The sequence below is a fragment of the Tauraco erythrolophus genome, chromosome 3 (assembly GCF_009769465.1).
Source record: "Tauraco erythrolophus isolate bTauEry1 chromosome 3, bTauEry1.pri, whole genome shotgun sequence".
NCBI lineage: Eukaryota > Metazoa > Chordata > Aves > Musophagiformes > Musophagidae > Tauraco > Tauraco erythrolophus.
Window position 1 is genome coordinate 26,215,616 of NC_141467.1, and position 18,270 is coordinate 26,233,885.

The following is an 18,270-nucleotide window of genomic DNA, read 5'->3' on the forward strand; positions in this document are numbered from 1 at the left end:
TACTGTGCAGGTGCAGAAATGCATGAGAACACCTTGTTTCGTTTAAATGTTAGGGAGAAAAAAATGTTTGGAAACTAGCTAGATGTGTTCTAACAGGTTGCTGCATGTTTTAACTTGGTGATCCTTTCTATCCTCAAGCTAAGAGCTGCCCCTATTGATGCTGAAGTTTCAGAAAAGTACGAAGTGAATATCTGGCCCTTCATAAATGTCTACAGAGAATATCCATTTATGTATCTAAATATAAAAAGAGATGCAATCCTTTTCTTTTTTACTACTATGGCAAGATCGATATTGATGACAGTGGATGTTTCAAACCATTAGGCATTGAAAAAGTATCAAAATGATACAAAATTTGGTAAAAGTGTAAGAGAGTTGTGGAAAATATTACTTAAATTTCCCACGAGACACTTCATCAAAATGGCTCATCTTTACTGATGAAAGGGCAAAACGTGCTTTTCGGAAAAACTGCTTTTCTTGACAATCGTGGAAAAAGAATTGTAAAAACAGAATCATGGCCTTCTGTACTGCAAAAAAAGTGACATTTTTAGAAAAAAATGCCATGTTTTTTCTAAATCTACAGTTTGGTTATTTTTTTTTTCCATTTTGCAATATAGTAGCTCTCTAATACTAGTATTTTGCACCTGCTTTCTTCCTTTCATGTCTTCTGCAATGCAATAATTTTATGACACAATTATTCAGTGAGTTTGCTGTTCCAGTTTACCTCTGAATAAAGTCAATGAACACAAATACTCGTTTCTTAGTAAGAATTTACAGATTTAAGTTTTCAGATTTAGCGTTGCAGAAATGACTTTAAACATTGTGTATCCCATTTCTTTATAATATCAGCAGAACGGCTTAAAGCCTGATTCACTGAACAGGTCAGTGCCACACTTTGTCAGAGAGTCATAGTTCCTTTTGTCAAATTAAGAGCCAGCTAAAACTTCATAAACAGCCCTTTCTACAATCGCTTCTCTGCATTTTCCCAGCAGCATTGTCACCTGCTGTTCTAAGCAGAGGCTTGTAGAGGCATAGCAATTCATTTCTATTCATTGGGATTACTGTTATTAGCCACAGTCTTTTTTCTGTCAGTGCTTAAGTACTCAGAAGTGTGTGGTGTTGATGTGTTTGTGGTCTTTAATGCTGTACTGATTTAGCTTTGACCTTTTAAACGTAATTTCTATTATTACTATTACTACCAGGAATTCAGTGGAATAATGTGCACCAGTCAATGGCACAAGAAGGATGCATGACCTTTGGATGGATGTGCTGGATGATGTTCTTTGACTCCATTTTATATTCTATAGGTGGATGGTATTTCAGCAATATTTTTCCTGGTAAGATCATAACTTGTTCTTATTTTGTGTTTTTGAAGAAGTTATTGAATGAAATGGGTAGAATTGACTTTCCTCATTATATGCAATTAAAACAAAAACATCTCTTCTGAGTTGAGGTTTTGATGTGCAGAACTGCCTGATTGCCTTTAAGGACTGAGTAAGAAAGTCTTCCTATGTACATAAATATTGAGTAGTGCTAACACATGGACTAGAATTTGTAGCCAAGCATAAAGTTTCTTTTGTTTGCTTACGGGGATGACCAATATTCAAAGGACTTAGAAATTTGTTGGTACTTCACAGTAACAGGGCTAAGTCTAGTAACAAAAACTTCCTGTGAAAATGGTGAATCTTCTGAGTTAGTACTTGGGCTGAAACCCATAAACAACAAGTTTTCAGATCACAAAGACTTCAAACTGCCTGGTAACTGTATCTTGCTCCCAGTCAGTCCACAGTTCAATACATAAAGAAAACTAATTAACTTTCAAGTATATTTTCAGAAGGTAGTGAGATTTTTTTCCCATTAACTGAGTTTTATGAATATTATTGAGTTGATTGATGCATTTTTAATCATAGTCTAATGCCTCACTAGCTGTTTGAAATTTAGTTTGAAATTTACCTTTCCTCTGATCTGCATATGTCACCTTTTGTTCCAGCTACTTTGTATTTGTTTAAAAAATAGAAAAATATAAAATGAGTTTTTCCTTGAAAGAAAGGGGTTTGTGGAACATACAACTGAAATTACAAACTTTAGCTTAAATTGGCACCTGCCATTCAGTGCCAATGAAACGCCCTTCCAAACACCCAGAGAGTGTATTGCGTGATTGGTAAGTAAAGCCTGGAAAGATTGGGCAATGCCAAAATTTAGGTTCTGTGTAGGACCTTATTTTTGCCCTTCCTGTTTGAGTGCTACAATTAATGTTTCTTATGCCGGCTAATTTGTTTAAATTGTGCAGATAAAAATGGAAGAATAATCTTTAATGATTGGTGCAATGGATTATTGTTACAATAAAAAATAAGGCTGTTTGCCTTGGCAGGCAATTTAGTCCATTTTCTTTTCTCTAGGTTACAAGATTATATTAGGTGATGCCCCCATATTGTTAAGTCTATGATTCTGTTACGCTCTAAAGCTAATTTAGGGATAGGGCAAAGCACAGTATCACTGAGGATTTGTTAATTTATGGCAGGGCCTGGTGTTATGGCCAAATAACTTTTTTCCACTTTATTGAGATTTGTTAAGTGCAGCTAAGAGTTTGAGCTAATTAAACAGTTTAACTAGCTCTTTGTAAGTAATGATAGGATATGAGTAGTCCACAAACAAATATGAAATTACTGTAAATTTTGTAACAGTTTCTGTCATAATTATACTCTAGGAAAATTTGGATTAAAGAACCGATGGTACTTTCCCTTCACTGTTTCCTACTGGAAGAACCTGTGTGGTGCAGAGAGGAGAAAGAGACATTATCTGAATTCTAATATGTTTTTCTTCAATGAAAACTTTCAAGAAAAAGGTTTGTAGTCATAGTAGAATTTTAATAATGACTCTTTCACGAATGGTGTGCTGATTTTGATTAATCTGCTTTTATTATAGCTTGATCCTGTATTATGGGTTTAGATCTTGTCCCTTTCTCTCTTGTATTATATAGTGTATACTATGAATATTATATACTAACTGTTAATTCTGCTGTCACCTGTAATGCTTGAATCATTCAGTTAAAACTATTGTGCAAAAATATTTAAGAAAACTCTTTTAAAAATGTAAAATAAGTATCTCTTAGGTTCATCCTGTTGCTGTGTAGCCTCTTTGCTTTGTTAGGATCTTCTGAAGTTCCTTGAACCGTTTCATACTCTCCCTGAATCTAAAAAGTGTTGTACTTTAACTTTTTTCCTCTAGTTTGATTTTCTTCCTCCTGCTCTGTTGTTTTTATTTGCTTCTTGTTTCAGCAGAAAAAATAACTTCGTTCATTTTTTCCCTTCTCTTTCTTATTTCTTTCTTCTATAATCATTGTTCTTTCTATCTTTGCTTCTTAGCCTTTGTTTAAAAAGCTACTGTTATTGTAACTAATTTTTATATGCCTCCAGATACTTTCTTTGCTCTTCTCTGTCTGTTCACTTCCTTAAAATTAATTTAGAATTTTTAGGTTTTTTTCGCTTCTAAAGTCTCTTTGTGAATGAAGCAGTAAGCCACCCTCACTTATATTCCCTCTTGGGCCTTAGAATAACATGATGGGTTGAGGTTTTTTGGAAGTTACAGTAGCTTGGAAATGATCCAGTTGCCTGTAGTACAAGTGAAGAAGCTGAACAACTCAGCAGCTTTATATATTGGTATCTACTGGAGTAAGGCAAACTTCAGAATGTCTTGAGGTTCATTTAAACATTTGTGGAAAAACTATCAGAATGAATTTTGTCTGAATTTCTGCAACTTGGAACGATTTCATTTTGTTGAGATGATTGTCTTTGACCCTTACTTAAAATGAAGATTTTTGATGTTTCCCCTTGGGTTCACCACATTCTCTGTGGAAAGCGAAGGAAAAAAACCCCTCCTCTGACTGAAAAGTTACTAGCACGTTCTCTGGCTCAAGCCATCCAAATGATTGCTTATGACTTTGTGGATCTGTTCATCTCACTTCTCCTCTGCTTAAACTGCTCAGTAGCAAATTGCCTGTGTGTGAACTCTAATACTGCCATGCATGTGAAGGAAATTCCTCTCTTTCATAAGAATTGGATATCATTGCGATATCTGATAACGGGATAAAAGCATTCAGGGATAATTTGCCTGGAAGAGCAAAGTGACTTCCTCCCTGGGAGATTTCTACATTTGTTCTATACAGCCCAGGTAAGGGCTGATTCGGTGAGGGTGGAGAGCACTTTATAAATCAGAGATGTGTCAGGGAAGGGCTGGAGTGTAGGTCCTATGAGCTGGAACTATGACTAGAATAAGATTGGTAGAGACCTGAGTACTGAGTACTCGCTTGGAACTCCTATTAGGAGAAGTCCTAGGGTGATCAATTTACTGTTTGCAAGCAATTTGGAGCTCTTCCTCTGAATCTTTTCTCAGATACATTGTCTGAGGCTCACTCTGTACTTCAAGATTTTTTGTTAAATTCCAGGATATACATGCAAACTTAGGTAGGAAGCATTGGAAAGAGAATGAATAATGTTTGTTGGTGGTTTTAGTCTCCAGACCAAAAAATAGAGAAGCTAACTGGAAGAGAGGTTCATCAGTAGAAGGACCTCAGAAATGTCACAACTGCTGGTAGTGTCTTGTTGGAAGGTAACCTCAAGCTTCTGGCAAAAGTTCTCTCTAAACTTAAAATTGATTGTGAAAGGAGCAAAAAACTTCTTCATTCACAAACTAAACTAACCAGTCCTTGAAATAATTATGTAATTTTTTATTTATAATTTGATTTATATCATTTTCATATATTTTACATAAAGCATAATTTTCTCTTCTTGAGATATTTATTTATATTTTATTTAATGATATACAAAATTATGACATAAAATCTAAATTATGTCAGTATATAAATATATAATTTTTATATATTGATATATAAAATATGTATTAAAATAAAATTCTAATCCATAACAATTTGTGTTTCTTTAGATTAACATTCCAATTTGGCTTGCCTTTGAAAAGAAGGAAAATATTCTAATATCCTAAATATCCTAAAATATCCAAATATAAGTAAAATATTACATGTTAATAATGTATTTATGGGGTTAGTGATTGTCTGTGCTTATGTTTGGAAAGCAGTGCCAACCTTTCCTCCTGACATAGAAAGGAAGTTAACTTGATCTGTGTCATATGGTCATCTGAGTTTGCTGAGCTGGTTGCCTCACACTTAGAAAAATGCTGGGTATCTACTTGCATTGAGGACCTTGAATTATGTTTAGGCTAGACTTCTACTCTGAATAATTTCACAAAGACATATGCTTTGCTTTATTGACTGAGGGAGTTAGGAAGATTAACTCTCTATATTTGTTAATGTTCACACAATTAGAATTTTCTTATGGGTATAAAACAATGATTCAAGCAATGTTAATATGTGTTTTTTTTGTACTAGAAATAAAATATAACAACTATTTTATGACTATGGAGACATATGTGGACACACACACAACTTGGTGTAATTGGTTTAGGTTGTTTTTTGAAACTGCAGATAGGCCAAAATCTTAGCAAATATTAACTGGCATAGTATGTTTGATTCGAGTGGAGCTTATGTCTGTTTGGAGCATCTGAACATCTGTTCCAGGCTTTGGTAAATGGTAACAGGGGTTAACTTAATTTGTCATTCCCTATGTACACACACATATGTTTAGATTCAGCAACCCTCTTGATCTGCTCTGCTTCCCCATACAGACTCAGCATCTCCAAGCTGGAAAAACCCTTACATCGAAGGAGCCACCATTGGTGTCATGCTGTTGTCTCTCACCAAAGAGCATGTGGATGGCCAGAAGGCTGCTGTTAAAGATCTCAGCCTCACTTTCCATAGAGGTCAGATAACAGCACTCTTGGGACCTAATGGAGCTGGCAAGACAACAGTTATGTAAGTCTAACATTAAATGCTATCACACTCCCCTCTGATCTCTGATATGCTTTCTCACTTCAAAATGTTTGTGAACTCTTTCCTATGTTATGATTGGGTGTTTTTTTTACAAATAAATAATTAAGAAACTCCCCAAAGCACATGGAAAGTGAAGCCTATATATCTTCAAGAAAAGCAATGTAATGAACAGAGAACTGAGTCCTCTATGCCACTGAAACCATGATGTAATAGCACAGGAGCATCCTAAGTAGGAGCTGGGCATGTCTAGTTGTGGAGTTGAACATATCTCAGGAATGTATTCTTTTCTGACATCCCATGCATACTCCTATCTCATGGAGAGTGTGGAGTTTTATGGGATTTTTGTGCTTTGTTCCTAGAAGTTGCAAGGGACTTCTTTCTTGTCAGTTGACCAGAAACGATAATAAGAAAATGAAAATGACATTTAAAAATGTCTCAATTAAGAGGTCTATGCATTTCTGCCTTTATGTTAACTATGACCAGCTTCATTAAAACCAGTGGTGCAGGATGAGACCCATTTAAGATTTACTCCTCAGCTAGAATACACATGTCAAAAAGGAAACAATGGTCTGTTACATTGGTCTGGGAAAAAATGGATTTTGTTCTGGAAGTAAGAAAATGAGAAATTGTTGAGATCTTGTGAGAATTTTTTTTTTTAACTAGAATGTGCCTCAGGAAATACAAGTGTGAGCTATGTAATACTGTCATTGCACATGAGCTTGCTGAATTTATTTTTTTTTCTTTTTTTTCTTTTCTTGTATCAGATCACTGTTGACTGGTCTATACCCACCAAGCTCAGGTACCATTATCATTGATGGAAAGGACATACGTACTGATCTGGCTGCCATCAGGACGGAGCTGGGTGTTTGTCCACAGTATGATGTCCTGTTCAACTTGCTAACGGTGAGAGAACATCTACTGCTTTATGGATCAGTGAAGGCACCTGGCTGGACAAAGGAACAGTTGGATCAGCAAGTCAATGGGTAAATTTTCCTTTCGTTTGTTGAGGAATCGGTAGTGTCTATTGCAAACCACTCAAACTAGAAAGTGCTAAAGCAAAATTGCAAGTAGAAGCGAACGGAAACTGCAGGTGTTCCATGAGTTCTTATCGCACTTCATGTTCTGAAATCATGCCTTGGAAAGATATTTCCTAGTTTCTAACCTTTGCTTGAAGGTATTTGTAGTGAAACTGCCAATGTTTAAAAAGCTGGTATAAAGAACCGTCAAATAATCATATTTTGAGTGGAGTGGAGATGGTTAGCCTGGTAGCAGCTGTAGTGGTTTCTGCCTCATGCTGTCTGCCTTACCTCCCTTCTTTCTGCAGACCCAGAAAGAAAGTAAACTGCTGTGTGTTTGCCCTGAGTTTTCAGATAAATCAACAGCCGACTATGTATTTATTATCCTGTGTTCCTTCACTGGCAGTAGAGGGAAGAATGGAAAACCAGAAAAGGCAGGTAAAGGTGGTGCTTGTTACCATCTTTTTAAACAGGCCATCATCTTTTTCCTTTGTCAAATTCAGACTTTGTCAAATTTAGGCTTTAAATGTGTTTAGTAAGTGAAGGGGTTTAAAAACAAAAAAGTCAACAGGAAAAACAAGCCAGAGCTCTGACATCACTTCAGAGGATTAGACACTTCTTAGATTGAGAATATTTACTAGTGTTTTTAGGCTGCTAGTTCTTTGGCATAGGACTAAATCTTCATTTTTGCATCATAAACGACTAGCAAACTGTGTGAGGTGAGATCTTGTTCCCTAATAGCAAACTGAGCTTTAAGAATAAAATACACTCTCTTCTAATATTGTGGCAGTATAAAAAGTTTCTGTTTGCCTTCTGATTGATCCTAGGCTGTGTGGAGGGCTGGGCACTTTCATGCTTCAATGCAAATAAATGCCAAGTTGATGGGACTTCTTAAGTGTGCAATTATGCATATACAGACACAATTGTGGCAAAACGGCTTTCCTTTTTGGTAGCTATCATAAAACCCTGTTACTTTAAAATTTTGATATGAAATATGTCTGGCATGGGACACTGTATTCTTTCTAGAAAGAACAGAAATAACTCTCTAGAACAATAAGGACAAATAAAACATGGTGTTTGGTTAAAATTTATGCAAAATAATATCCTGTATTTTATTGTATTTAGACTGCTGAATTGTAATTTCAGCAGCAATCTGTCATACTAATGGCACATAAGAATACTCAAGTCTCTGCAGGCCTTGCTACTAAGAAAAATTTAATTTTTTCAAAAAGCAATGAATACTTAAAAATACTTCAGAGAAATTAGAAAAGCAACAAAACAATGAAAAAAATTTGCTTTTAATTAAGCAAAAAAAGCTGGCATCTAAAGAGATTAAGAATAATTTTCCTGGATATATATTTATGCAACAATTATAGAAATCTGTTTTCTTAAAATTCTCTCAGTGTAAATGGCATGGTTTACAGACTGCATATTCTCTCAAAGGATTCAGGAGTTCAGTTTAGGACTGTTGAGCCTTTTATGTCTTGCTTGCCAGGCTCGTAGCAACTGAAAGCTTTTAGGTCAGTGACTGAATGCTCAATGTGATGAAAAATAAATCGATGGTCTTTCATTGCTGCCCTTATTGAGCATGTTTCCACACACTGCTCAGCTTCAAGATCATCAGAGAGCAAGGGCTGAATAGGCAATGTCTGTAAGATGTCTCCCAGTCCTTAACGCAGAAATTAGATTAGGTTGGTTTAGGTAGTATTGTTCTACCTACGGATCATTAATCTGTTTACTTCACAGAAATAAGTCTTTAAAAGAAAAAAAGGCAAGAAAAAATCAGCAGTGTTACCTTATTCACTTCAAATGACTACATGATTCCTAAAAGCCCAGGTGTTTTTTAAGGTTCTTTATACAGCTGCAAAAATTGAAGCATCTTTACCATGGTTTAAGAGGCTATAATCTAGCGTTTGCTGAAATTGTTCGACAAACTGGTATTTATATTATCTGACTTAATTTCAAAGTTGTCTGTTCTTAACCTGCACAATACTTAACCAGAATTTGTGTTTCAGGTGGTAATGAGTGTTTATACTTTGTAGGTAAAGAGATAATTTTTTTTTTCTGTTTGCTTTTGTCACCAAATTGCAAAATCAATCAGAGATAGTGCTTTTTTCACTTTCCATTTAAAGTGACTTTTCAGTAATTCTGCTCTGAGTGGACATGATGTGACTGGAAAACTTTTTCAAATTAGTCCTGTTTCTGTACTCCCATTTCAGAGCTCTAAAAGATGTGGATTTATCCCAACATCAGTACAAACCTGTTGGAGCCCTTTCTGGGGGAATGAAAAGGAGGTTGTCAATCGCCATCTCCTTTATTGGAAACTCAAAGACAATTGTTCTAGATGAGCCCACCAGTGGAGTAGATCCATGTTCTCGACGTAGCATCTGGGATGTTCTTCTGAAGTACAAAGCTGGTACAAAGCTTATACACATAATTTGCTGCTTATTTTCCTTCTGGAATTCTGTTTCCATACAGTTAAACAGGATAACTGGAGTATTAGTATTGCTCTTCAATAACTAAATATATTACTTTCAGAGGTGATGTTTATTCGAACTTGGGAAACTTTAAAGCAGCCAAGTGAGATTACAAGAATTAGCTGCTATCTCACAGAAAGATGTTCAATCTAACAGAAGATTGAGTTTAACTCTGAGTCCTGTCCTGAAGTTTCTCTTCTTTTATCTTTTTTTGTTAGCTTCTCAAAATTATTTTCTGGTTTTTGTTTCCTTATTTGTACATATCTACATGTACATGCCTATATACTTCTGATGAAGATAGACTCATCAGTCAGTCTGCTACATGAATTTTTTTAAGCAACATGAAGTTAAAAACTGATTATGGGAAGCAAACTCTTCAACTAGTGAGCACTCAATTAGCTGTAATAACTCACAGTGAACGATCCATTGAAACAGACACTGCTGTTACGTGGTTTTAAGGAATCTCTTAAGCTCTTGAAACAGCTTGAAGTTGTAATGGCTTAATACTGCTTGCTATGTGTAACACAGGCAAAGCAAGTTTGGACCTGAATCTAACTCAGACTGCAAATCTGAATGCAGGTTTTGTTTGTGTCTTGCAGTTATGTTTTGGAGGGACCTGAAACATGTTCCTTTAGGTTAAAGAACCCTCGTGAAAGCAAGATGTTTCTCTAGAAACCAGGTTTTGTAGACATGTACTAATCTTTCTGATGCAGGTTGTACACTCATCTTTACCACTCACCACCTTGATGAGGCAGAGGTGCTCAGCGATCGCATTGCTATCTTGCAGCGTGGCCAACTGAGGTGCTGTGGATCTCCCTCTTATCTGAGAGAGACATATGGCCAGGGACACAGTCTAACACTCATAAAAAAGGTATACTAAAAATGTACTGCGCAGAACTTAACAGTCCCTGACAAGTAATAGCTGTGTATATTCTAAGGGAAGCTGTATGTCACTGCCAGGAACTAATATGTGATATAAATTATTAGGGAGCCAGCAAAACATGTTTTTATCAGCTTTCTTGGTTGTTTTGAGTGGGTGGTATTATTATTATTATTCCTATTCCTATTATTATTATTATTTAGAATAACGCAACAACATCTTTGAAAATAATGAATTTCAATATTTAACTGAAAAGGGCTTTGCCTCACGGTTTGTTGTTCCTGGGATGCAGTCTCTGCATCCCAGGTTTGATGCAGTTTCATTAGTGGAAATTTTCCTGTATGAATTCTGCTGTCGAGTCCCATACTTCTGGTAATACTTTTTTTTTTTTTTTTTTTTTTTTTGTGAATGATTATGTTTCTTTCCTCGTAGCCCTCTGTGTTTGAAATCCAGGATCCTAAGCATATTGTTCAGGTCACATCTTTGGTACAAACCCACATCCCAGAAGCCTTCTTGAAAGAGAACAGCGGAACTGAGCTGACCTATGTGATTCCAGAAAGGGCAGATAAGACATCTTTTAAAGGTCTTTTTCAGGCTTTAGATCAAAACCTTCATCATCTACATGTGACTGGCTATGGCATTTCTGACACCACCTTGGAAGAGGTACTTTTGGTTTTCCTGTGTAAAGGCATTTTCTTAGTTAGAGAATCCTGTAATAGCTACCAGCTACTGTTATTATAACTTTCATATTTCACAACAGTTTCTTGTAAGAAGTATATTTTCCTAAAAAAAAAAAAAAATCTCAGGCAAAATATGTACTTTATAGTTTTGCTGTACTGTGAATTTCAGCACCCACTCTACTATGACTTATTTCAAGAAGCTGATGTGAACAGTGAGGAAATGTGTAACTCTTAAATGTTTGTTCCTGCATTTACTAAAGGAAAATTTAATGTGTCTTTGATTTAATGAGAACCATTGTTGCTGTCCTGAATCTCTAACACTGGAATGAGATTTGAACTTGAAATGCTGGAGTTCAGGTAACTCTTGGGACAGGAAAACATTTGCTGAGAATACGCTCTGACTTCCAAAGTTTTAAGCGTAAGACTTCGTATAATTGTGTGTGGAAGTCTCTGAAGAGTATTTGGTATTTTGTGTGTATACCTAGAGATAGACACGCTTACATATATGTATACATGAACATATGTATACATTAACATATATATACATGTATATGTTCATATATACTGAAGAGACCAGGGAAAGAGACTCTCTTAAACTTCTTCACTTCTGACTTAGCTCTCTGTAAACAGCCATATCAGTGAGAAGTTATTTTCCTTGGACAGTTTAATCCCAAATATAACTTCTAAATATCAAGACTCCCTAAACCACTACTGATCAAGTTCTGTATTATAGATACTTTTGAAAATACATTTTTTTCCACTTCTTCAAGTGATGATAGGAGACTAATGTCAATATTTCTTTTTGATGCACAAAACACATTTATTCTTATGTGATGGCACAATTCATTCAGTATCGCTTTGTGGAACTGATTTCTCTAGTAATTACCTCTATTATTAAAGACAGACAAGGTTAGACTGTTTTCTAACAGAAAATTTAATATATTTTAGGAAAAAAACCCACAAAAAAATGAAATGCAGAATTCTGTAGAGTGATTTTTTTCTTATATATAACTATAAATATTTAGTATACAAAAAAGGGTTGTATCCCTTCTCCCTTGGTTCCCTGGAAATGTGTGAGACGATATGATGGTCAGCTGGAATTCAAACTGAGTTTGTTTTGAAAGTTTAGAATTGTTCATCTCATATAATCTGTGGAAAAAATGTAAATAGAATCCCAATAATGCAAGTAAACCTGACATGACAATTGTTCATGAGATTTATTGAACCAATACGCCACCATGTGGAGCTGCTGTGTCCTTAAGTGGTCCACTACAAGACGTCTTTAGGGCTCTGTTGATTTGCTACATACATTTTTAGGATCCTGCACAAGCATAAAGGATCTGGTTTTGCACGTTTGTTTTTAAACTGCAGTCCAAAGAATGATATACCAGCAAGTATGTGGTGTCCTTTGAAGTTAAGCTCTGTATAATCGAGTTATTTATAAAGGTGAAAAAAAAAAAAAAGCACGCATCTCTTCTCTGTTTCTCTTATAAATGACCACAGTAAATAAAGCTAGTGTGGCAAGCATTTGCTACGGCAAGCATTTGCTATGGCAATGGGGAAGGGGGGATAAATCATACAAGTTTAACAAACGTTTTACATAATGCTTTAAAGTAAATTATGTTCCAGCTATACAATTCTATGAGGCAAGTCAAAAGCTTATTGAAAAAGCCTATTAAAAATTGTTATTTTCCTTCAAATACATAAAGTGATTAACATGTTACAAGAAAGAATACTGTTCACTGCCAAACTTTACAGATTCTGAAGTAATGTGTATATTGAGAACCCTTTTTGATTACATACCTGTGGGATATCACAGGACTTACCAGAACTGGCATCTATAAAGTAAATGTGAAGTTGTCATGGAATATGAGGAAACTTCCTCAGTGTGCTGCATCTGTTATTCAATTGAGAGCTTGCTTTTGGTTGTTTTCTGCAGGGGAGGTTAAAAATAAAAAGCTTTAAAGGTGATATTAGATATTGATGTATCATTCTTCAGCTTGAAGACTTAATGCATTAATTTGGCATGATTTCTGTCATCTCTGCATCTCATCATTAGCCGTTGTTACAACCTCAATTCTCCATTTTCTTATCAAAAGCCTCTTTGCATTGGCAACTAAATGGATAGCACATAATAGTGCTATTTAGTCTATTCAAACAATTCAATCTGGAAACAAAGAACTCTGACTTTAAAGGAAGAAATGTGTTATAATTTTCATTTTATCCTTTCTTTTTGTTCTCTCATACACTCACCATTATTCTTTTTCAGTCTGAGGGACACTCGTACTCTGTAAAAATCTTGCTCTTCAAGGGAAACCAGGCTTCCATTCATACTTCAAAGTAATCTTGAAGTTCTAACAAAATCAATTCCTGACACTTTCAAATCTCACTAATATTATATTTGCTTCATTTTAGGTTTTAAATATCTTTTCCAACCATTTGTATTTATGTACTTTTAAATGCTTGTAATCCAAAGAGTGTTAGCAGAACAAAAAGGAGAATAGAAGGGTGGTTAATTAAATTAAGTGTACACTGGGAGCTCTCTGGAGGATGATGTCTCACTTTCTGGCAACTCTGGTGGTTTCAAAGCTTATTGCTTTCTTGCTTTGCTTTCAGGAGAGAACAAAACCATTGAAAATCTTAGCAAAACAAAATGTGTTGAAATACCTGTTAATGGAGTACTATTTTAAATTCTCTTGAAATGACCGGAGTTTGCCCCAAAGCTTTCCAGGGAAAGCCATATACTTCCTGAAATATTTTAGCTTTAAAACGCTATGTACCCTTATATGAGATTCAGTTTTGTTGAGAGTGCTCTAACATCTAAAACCGGCACAATCATATTAATCTATTTCACTGTAGTATTGCCATCTGTCCAGACCTTTTTCCTAGAGGGAAAAAGCACTCCCTGTACCTATGGACAGTCTGGTGGTTTGAAAGAAGTAGCCAGGGCAGTGGCTGACGCTTGTGAGTAGGGCAGACCTTCTGAACAGCCAGCATGACTACCTGCTCTCTCCATCCCCAAGAGTGGCCGATGTGGTCCTTCAGTGCCTGGAATGGAGCAAGTTCGCAAGGGCAAGTGCTGGGAGTGAGCCGTGCTACTCCTTACCTATTTTAAGCATTTTCCTTGAAAGCATACTGAGTTTCTTTCCGTGGCTTTAAGCTGTGCCAAGTCTCTTTCTCCCTCTGTGTATGCGTGTGTGTATCTAAGTTTGACAGTCAGACATGTTCTTGTTCAGTGGATAATGGCTGACCTGCTTGCCAAAGTTCCTCTGTAAATAGTCATCCACAGTGAATGGGTCTCAGACTGCTTCTGCATCATCTTGCTTAGTGAAACACACCTGTAGCTACAGAAGGCTATACCGAGCATGGGTGGCCTGGAAGGAAATATAAAAACAGTGTGAATAGAAAATGTAGTAAGAGGAAAATTGGCTCCTACATAGGCAAGTTATTTAAGGTAAAATGTGGATTACATATGTAGGTTTATGTCATGGGTTAGGCTGAACCCCCCCACACAGCTGGTCACTCCCCCTCCCCCACCCCCAGGAATGAGGGAGAGAATTAAAGGATAAACGGGAAACCCGTGGGTTGAGATAAGAACAATTTAATACAGATGATTTAATACACAGGGTAGGTGCTCACCACCCCCTCGTATGCGAAGCCCGTCTCGTCCCGAAGCAATGAGTATTTAGCACTACTCTGTGCTCACTGATATGTTCATAGGAGTCTGCCTGTCTTAGTGAAAAGGTCTATAAAAACAGGTGGGAAAATGTTAAACACTGCGTCCATGTGATCCTTATTGCATGTGCTGCTTACTTTTGAGGGACTTTATATGGCTTTTAAATTACTTAATATGTTGCCACTTACGATTTTGATAACTCTTTTTTCAAGTTCTTGTTGCAAATTAATTGATAGCAAGCAGTTAAAACAATTAACACTTTCCCACTGCAAAACACCTAGGATATACATGAGATTTGTGGGAAAGGAGGACCCAGAAGTTATTGCTAAAAAACCAGTCTGTGGCTTCAGATGATAAAGGACTGTCTATAGGTGTTAGTTGGTTTGTTGTTGTTTTGTTTTGTTTTTTTCCTCCCTCTCTTCACCTTTTCTTTCAGTCACTTTGGTTTTCTGCACTTTTTCCTTTCAGGAGAAGGTGTGTTTTAGGAATGATAACTAAGATGCGACAGGGTCCCCCTGCTCTGCAGTGAAGTATCAAGGATACTGTGCCACTGTGTCAGTGAACCAGGCTTGTTTTTATGATGCTGTCCCAAAGAAGGAATAGGAAGAAAACATGGATTAGCTTCCTAGTACATCTTAGAAGGGGTGCAGGAAATGTCTGTTTCCTCAGGTTCCCTTACAGATAGTCTTCTGGACAAGTCTTTGGTCAGATATGGACTTGCAAGCCAAAGCAGAAATTAAGCAGGAATTGCTAAGGCATGTAGGGAAAGGGATGCTCTGCTGAGGTCTAGAAGACACCTTCTCTTGATGAATTTATCCATTCTTTCAGGTATGTCAGAACACATTGTTTCTCTGTCATGTTGTCTACTCCTGACTTTTCCAGATCTGTGTGTTTTGGAGCGTACTTACTCTCTTGATAATATTGTTTGGCTAACACTACTTCTGTCCACAATACCCCGTGCAACATTAGATAAATCGTCATTTCTTCTGTACGATATGGTCCCTAATAATTTCCATTCTTAATGGGATGTTTGAGACCTGCCTGAATACTATAGGGAAGACTGGGCAAGTGGCCTGCCTTTATAGCTGTATCAGAATAGCTGTGCCAGTGAAGCTACAGTAGACATAGTATGTATTAGAGAAGTGTTTGGTGGTTTTGTTTCTTTTTTAAGGCATAGTTACATCCTCTCTCCGAGTGGCATAATGTGATTAAAGAAGAAAATGTCTGTCTGCAAACCCGGCAGGAATTTTGACATTGAACTGAGTATTTGCAGGCAACATTTTGTAGTGTAGTCTTTGTCCTAGCCAGAGAGGAGCCGTACCTTTGTGGTTTTAGTCAGCTCAGTTTAGTTTTGTTTGCTTGACAGAATTAGTGTGCAGAGCAGCCATCAGCAAGCAGGTCCAAGGCAACAAATTAGAATGTGGCTTTGGGCAGTCAAGATCTCCCTCCAGGGTCTAACACAGAAATGTCAGGAGGTATTAATTTCTTCTGGCCTTGCAGTTATTAATGGCCAAAAGTGTTCCCTGGAAGTCAGCAGGCGACAAATGCAATCAATAACCACTGTTAAATGGTAATTATATTGGCTAAGCAAAATATGGTTTATGTAACAGTCAGACTTTAGCAAGTCAAGAAATATCTTTCCACAACTATGAAGTACTTGAAATTGACCGATTTTTATTGTCTCTTGTATGAGCTTCTTGGAAACCAGGAATTTTTTGTTATAGCTTATATCAGGTTCTTTCGTGGGAAGAAATAAATGGTTTCTTAATGATTTCTGAAATTCACACTGTGGTTATAATCCAAGTCTTGCAGTTCAACTCAAACAGAGAGGAGAAAGCAATAGAAAGTTTGCATCAAGAGAAAGCAAAACTTCATTGCATTTTTGCTGTTCAATCAGAGATGTTCACGGTAACTGCATTTTCTGATAATTTTTCTTGTCTTTCTTTTTATCTGAAGTTTCTAGATCACTGTTTAAATTACAGGTCAGGATAAGATAAGAAAATTTTAATTTTATTTTTCATTTGAGCTTACAAGAGGTGGGGTGAGTGTTAATAACTGACTCACTATGAAAGCTGTTTCAAGCTTCTGCAAGGCTGAGAAACTGATAAATGAAACATAACTCTAGGAAATTCAAAGGACTTTATGCTGACAGAACAATGAAACAATATTAATCAAGAAATAGTAGGTTGAACACAAATCTATTTGGTAAAGTGTATATACCTTTTAAATAAATCTCATGATTATAAAGTTGGTGAATTTGATGGGGTTTTTTTAAATGTTATCTTTAACTCCCTATGATGTGTGTTCCCCTGCTTGGAAAGATTCAACCCTTACAATTTTACCCTAATGCAGATTTTTAGATTATTACTTTTATTAGAAAATCCTTTCAGTTTTTCCCGCAGTGATTTTAGGTAACAGGATCCTATCATCCTGTCCCAATTTGGGGTATGTATGCTAGTGGTTTTGCTACTAAACATGCATTTTTGTCCAGTCCTCTCAATCATATCAATTAATCAAGACTTTGTTAATGTTGACCATGCCCGATGATTGCATTGTCCTTTAAATGTCTTTCAATAGCATTATTGCCCATATGCTTACATAAATCTATAGACACTTCCCAGAGTTCCATGGATTTTTTGGTTCTGTAGGATTTTGTACATTAGATTTAATTGCACTGGCACAACTAGAACTCTTTTGTAGCAATCTCAATTGTGCCCATGGAATTCTAGCTAGAGTATCAGAAGAAACGTGAAGCTGTCAATATGCTCTTGATAAAAACTGCAGTAACTGAGTTCCAACATAGGCCGCAGCTTAGGATCCTAAAATGTCAATCAAAGGCAGCCAGTTTATTGAAAAAACTTTGCAGATAGTAGTGTGCATGGGCCAACAATGCTTTACATAGGTACTTTTGCATCTATTAGCATTTGTTCTTTGCCCCTTAAGCCCAGAATTTCTTCACTGGAGAGCTTGTCTAATTTTAGCAGCCACTACTAATATCTGACAATCTGGATAGTTTGGAATATATATATATATATATATATATAAAGCAGTTTTTAGAAAATGGATTCTAAATTATTTTTTTCTTATTTCACAAAAGGTATTTCTGAAGCTACTGCAGGACTCGGAGAAGATGCCTTATATTCCACATAGGGCACACCAGGACCATACAAATGGTGTTGAATCAGCCTGTAAGTAGAAAATTAGGTACCTGCTGAAGCAGTCAGATTTATAAAGATCACAAATGCAAAGATAAGCATGCATAAATTTGCCAAAGTCAAGGATTGCACAAGCAAATGCAGAATGCTGCCTGCTAACATCTGGCAATTCTCTTCTTTTTTATTTTTTTTTTTTTGTGTGTGACGTGATCTGCCTTGAGTAGTAGGTTTTTATACATCTACTGTGATTCACCTCTGTACCACTTCACTGCTGTCTTCCCACCCTTCCACTATGGGTACACATGCACATAAGCATTCTCTCACTACATCAGCATTAACGTACTGCGTCCTACCTGTCCTTGGCAACTAATCATCCTCCTTGACTCATATTGACAATGGATAAATATTTCTGACATATACCACAGATACAAAATCTGTAAGCTGTTAGAAAGGTGTATTCATCTCCATCCATGTGCAAATAATAAAA

At 36.3% G+C, this 18,270-nt stretch overlaps 1 protein-coding gene across 1 annotated transcript in view; it reads left to right on the forward strand.

Moving 5' to 3' along the window:
• LOC104380972 (ATP-binding cassette sub-family A member 13-like) overlaps positions 1-18,270 on the forward strand; it is a 155,317-nt gene that overhangs the window by 41,999 nt on the left and 95,048 nt on the right. The window contains exons 17-24 of the mRNA XM_086608936.1: positions 1,200-1,334; positions 2,705-2,849; positions 5,711-5,881; positions 6,664-6,882; positions 9,135-9,331; positions 10,106-10,263; positions 10,705-10,935; positions 17,726-17,816. Coding sequence (XP_086465062.1) covers positions 1,200-1,334; positions 2,705-2,849; positions 5,711-5,881; positions 6,664-6,882; positions 9,135-9,331; positions 10,106-10,263; positions 10,705-10,935; positions 17,726-17,816 — 1,347 coding nt within the window. The remainder of the gene's footprint in view (positions 1-1,199; positions 1,335-2,704; positions 2,850-5,710; positions 5,882-6,663; positions 6,883-9,134; positions 9,332-10,105; positions 10,264-10,704; positions 10,936-17,725; positions 17,817-18,270) is intronic.